At 51.7% G+C, this 4764-nt stretch overlaps 1 protein-coding gene across 7 annotated transcripts in view; it reads right to left on the bottom strand.

The window, feature by feature from the left end:
• Nucleotides 1-964: 964 nt before the first annotated feature.
• The window catches only part of LARP1 (La ribonucleoprotein 1, translational regulator), an 83713-nt gene continuing 79913 nt past the window's right edge, over nucleotides 965-4764 (bottom strand). For all 7 annotated transcript variants that reach the window (XM_033096583.1, XM_033096579.1, XM_033096580.1 and 4 more), the window contains one exon: nucleotides 965-4673. In XM_033096583.1, coding sequence (XP_032952474.1) covers nucleotides 4464-4673 — 210 coding nt within the window. In that variant the 3' untranslated portion in view covers nucleotides 965-4463. The remainder of the gene's footprint in view (nucleotides 4674-4764) is intronic.

The following is a 4764-nucleotide window of genomic DNA, read 5'->3' as shown; positions in this document are numbered from 1 at the left end:
TTAGAGACTTGCTTTTTTTCCCCCACTACATGACTTGTTCAACATTCCCGATCACGTGGCACCTGGGGGCTATGGCAGCACAATTATAACAAATCAGTGGCCTCTTTCACAAGCATTCCTAACATATTGTGAAGTAAAGTTGAATAAACTGTCTTCCTGTACAAATCAGTCTGCAGAGGCCCTGGCCATTATCTTCTAAACTTTTCTTTGGCCTATGCAAGCCATTGAAGTATCTAAGTACCTGCTCACCTGACGCAAGGTGGAATTCTCTGGAAAACCATTTCTGATGAGATGCCTGGGAGACAAACAGTTGTCCGATAAGTGAGTCAATAAGGCAACACCTCATTTTTAGCTTTGTAATTAAACATCTAGGCCAGACTGGCATTTGGAATGTTACTACTGCCAGCACCTGGCCTCATGGGTTAGGGAAGAGACACCAGAGACCAGTCATAGGGGAGGGGGCACAGTGCTCACCATTCTCCCCCACCCCCGCACCCCTCAGCACCAACCCTCAGGGTTCTGTGGCTGACCTGGATTCCAGAAGGCCAGTGTTGAACTGTTGTCTGTTCAGTGAGAGGCTGTGCCGACCCTCTTGTGACAAATCACAGCCAACTTCCATCTTCTTGGCTGTCTCTTCCCACAATGCTAGGCCACCGCCAGCGCAGGAAACCCTGGAATTCTAACAGTTGAATGGTGTCTGTTCTGTGGCAATGGCTATAGCTCCCACATGTCACTTAAAACACGAGGCCAACATGAATTCAAGGCTGGCAGCTCTCAAGACCACTGAGGAATTCACCTGGATGCACGAGCAGCGGCTAAGGAGCCCCTGCCTTCGGCAGACTCCCCAGAAGCCCAATGGCAGAGCCCTGCAACAGTTCCATGTGCAGGGCAAGGTTCCTCCCTCATCAGGCTCCATCCCTCACACCCAACAGCTGTACCCCAAATGGGAGACCAGCCAGTATTGTGCCTTTTCAAGTTTTTATTTTTATACATTTTTTTGTATTAAAAAGAAAAGCATAATTACCACAAATTACAAAGGACTAAAGCAGGACTAGAATAATGAATGAAATCACTTCAGCCTGGAAAGCAGATACTCTCAATAATATTAATGTTATAATACAAGCTCATTCAAGTATTTTACATTTTATTTTTGTCCTTTTAATGTGATATCCTAGCACATGGTAAAGATAATGTACTATGAGCATAAGGTAGAACCTTCTCCACAAAAGCCAGATGACAAGTTTTCCTCTCCAGTGAGAAATGGACTGTAAGTTCCAATCTTCTCTGCCTCTGCCACCAACACGGCTGAAGGAGAGGGTGGGGCTGGGGCAAATCCAGGGACCCTTGCACACAGGAGGTACTTTGGAGTCCCACGCAGGAGGGCACCAGATGAACCAGATCACTCTACCCAGGCTTTTGGCAAAAAAAACCACCCCACCCCTCCTTAGCTAGTTGTCTTCCTTGCCCCTCCTCCCCACCTCCGGGGGCCTTCTGAGCAGCTTACTTTCTTTTGTATAATCAATTAGGAAACGGGGGAAAAAGAGCTACAATGGAACAAAACAAAACGTAACAACTTTGACATGGCGGGCTCAGCGACTGGATCTGAGCCCCAGGGGTCCAGGATGCGGCAGGGCTGGGCAGCCCCTCTCTACTGGTAGTGCATTTGCTCCCAGGTTTAGGAGAGGGAGAAAGAGAAACTTGCCCCTTGGCAGGGTTGAGGCACACAGACCTGATGTTTGATGCCCAAAGGTTGCGTTGGCATGGGCCAATCCTGGAAGGGTACGGGTTGAACGGGATTTTGGGCAGGCTGTTGCTTTGTCTCAGATCTTGGATCTCCACGGGAGGATGGTGGGTGTAAAGTGGCAATCCCTGATGGCCCCTGCCACTCCTGGCATGTTTGTCACAGATACATCGGTCCTAAATTCAAGTGTCTTCAGAAAGTGAAGATGTAAACTACTCTTTGCAACATCAACTCCTAACATGTTACAAAAAAAATAAAAGAAAGAAAAAAAAGTCTCCTTCCTCCCCATCGTCAGTCTATGCTGAGATGAAGTCCTCACCTCTTCACCCCAAACGGGCTTCCTCTTTCTGGGATGTCTATGGGAGGATCAGGGAGAAGATGGCAGCCCCCTGGCCTGGTAGTAAACTCTAGATTAGAACAGCCTTTCCCCACACCCCGAAGGCTTCCTTGTGCCCCCAAACCCAGCAGAGGACAAACACTGAGGTTTCTGTGGTGCTGGATACAGTACAGGGCCGAGCAACCTGAAGCAAAGAAAGGGGGAAACAAAGCAAGGACGACGCTGGGGTGCAGGAGTCCAGTGTCTGACACGGTGTGGGCAGGCGCCAGACTGGGCAGGGAAAGGCCTCGGCTCCCATTGTCAGAGCGGAGATCAGACACTCGTTCTTGGCTTTGGAGACAACTGGGTCACAGGAACTGAGATGGGCTTCCCACATACTAGTCCACTGGGAGGGCAGAGATGGGGAGGGTGCAGGCCAAAAGCAGTGAGGTGGCTAAGACAGACGCAAGCCCTTGCCAGCCTGGGATACCATCTCCTACTCCCCGCCTTTGGGCCCAACAGAGGGAACAGTTGAGAAAGAGGGCCAAGGAAGTGTCAGCGATGGAGCAACACCACCATGAACTTCTCTGTGCTTCCTGGTCCCCACTGGGGGTGAATGCACCGTCACGCCCGCACCTGACACACAGCCCAGTCTGTGTGGGTCAGTCCTTCGTCACCCTCCCACACTTTAGATGCCAAAAGACTCCAGCCATCCATTGTCATTCACAGCCCAACTCAAGCAGTCCATGGCTGGAGAAGAGAAGTCAGGTATACTCTATGTCCACATATACCTTCCTGCCGTGGGGCTTCTCCAACTGGCAGGGTTCCCCCGAACCCCCACCTCCTCCTCATCCCTCGTTCCCAAGCAGGGTCAACTGGAGGATGGGCAGAGATGACTCGCAGAGGGGGTGCAATATGGGGAGACCCCACCAGGGGAGAAGAATGGCATTTTCCTCCACCTTTTATGAGACAAAGCTTCCTTGAAGTCTCAAAGATCTTTCAGGGCAACACCAGAAACATTTCCAAGCCTCCGCAGCCAGGTGTTCACCTTTCCCCTGAGGTGGGGAGATGGTCAAGCTGAGGACAAGTGTGCCCCAGATCCAGGCCAATACTCTTCTCCAACAGTTTGAAGCAAACTTGGCCTTGCGGTTCCGAGGGCAGGATGAAGGGTGTCACGGCAGGACAGGGCCTGGCGTGAGGCAACAGCAAGCAGAGTGACGACACGACAGTGGCAGCAGTGTACAGACACAGGACGTCAGCTTCAAACGATGCAACAGCAGGGATATTTTGGGCACGGCTCTCATCCAAGCCGCCCCTAACTCTCTTGCCTCCAGGCAGGAGGCACCGTACATGCAACTCAGTCCAGAGAAAGCTTCTAGCCCATCCAGCCCAGGCACATCCAGAGAAGGTGGGGGCTCTTCAAGTTGACTCCGCCGAGGAAAACAGGCATTTGGGTAGTTCAGATTCCCGCTCCACAATAAGGCAACTTTTAAAAAAATATTATTTCCAAGAACAAAACAAAACAAAACGAATTCCAAGGGTAGGGGAAAGACATCACTTTCTGTGGATTAGGTGGGGGTTTCGGATTTTTTTTTTTTTTTTGTCTTTTATGGTCGATTTTGTATTTTTTTTTTCTTTCTCCAAGGATGAAAAGGTCAGAGAAAAATAAAATAAATCATCTTTCAATAGTCTTTCCTGGTATGAGCAGAGTCTCTCTGGGCTGGGGAATAAGGGGCATGGAGAGAGGAGAGTGGGGCGAGGCCCAACCTGCCCCCGCCTCCACTTTTAGATCCTTTGGTTTCCTTCTCCTGATGATGGCAGAAGGGCATGGTGGGGACAGCAGAGAGAGAACAGAACACCGTGATGGCAAGCCCCAGGTGACAAAGGAGCTGGTGCTCATGGGGCCCAGGGGCGCTGCCAGAGCCTTCCACGGGACAGTACTGGGCAATGGGGCCCACAGGGCCTTCTTGTGGGCTGCATAGTTGGCTTGAGGGGGAGCAGGAGGCTGTGGGATGGGAACCAGGGTTGCGGCCTACCAGCCGCGGGCAGGGCTGCAGAGTGATTTTGGTAATCCAGACAAACTATCAATAATTTAAAACTTGATATATATATATGTATATATATATATATATATATATATAAAAATCTCCCCCCTTCCCCCCCCCTTAGAAGAAGCTAGGATGTGAAGAAGAGTCATGGAGAGAGGAGGGGGAAGAAGGTATATGGCGGCTCCTGCCCAGGCTCCCTCTGATAACCCAGATGGTGTACACATTGCTACTCAGCACAAAGGCCCGTCCTAATGACTCGAGGCCTGGCCCTTCTCTGTCCGCTCTCCTGGGACTGGGCACCCCCATGGACTCTTGCCCACCCCCTTCCCCCGAAACCCCCCTAGGGCTAACGGGTTTTTCACTTTCCCAAAGTCTGTGTGTCCGAGTGCTGGCTTGTCCATTTGGCATCGTCCTGGATGGGCTGGCCGGTGGGTGGGGTGGGGGGTTGGCTGAGCACGGCGGTGGCCCGGCTGGAAGACTGGGAGGGGCACCGTTTCCTGCCCTCACCGCCACCACCTCCTGCTGCCACTGGGTGTCGCTTGTGGTTGCCCTCTTCACCCATGGGGGGCTGTAACAGAGGAGGGAGTCATAGGTGACTAGGGGGCACGACCCACACCCACCCTTGCCAGGGCTGTCTAGCGACCTCTTACTTCTCACCT

Source organism: Rhinolophus ferrumequinum, chromosome 24 (genome assembly GCF_004115265.2).
Source record: "Rhinolophus ferrumequinum isolate MPI-CBG mRhiFer1 chromosome 24, mRhiFer1_v1.p, whole genome shotgun sequence".
NCBI lineage: Eukaryota > Metazoa > Chordata > Mammalia > Chiroptera > Rhinolophidae > Rhinolophus > Rhinolophus ferrumequinum.
The sequence above is the reverse complement of the archived record's forward strand: the minus strand, read 5'-3'. Positions and strand labels throughout refer to the sequence as shown.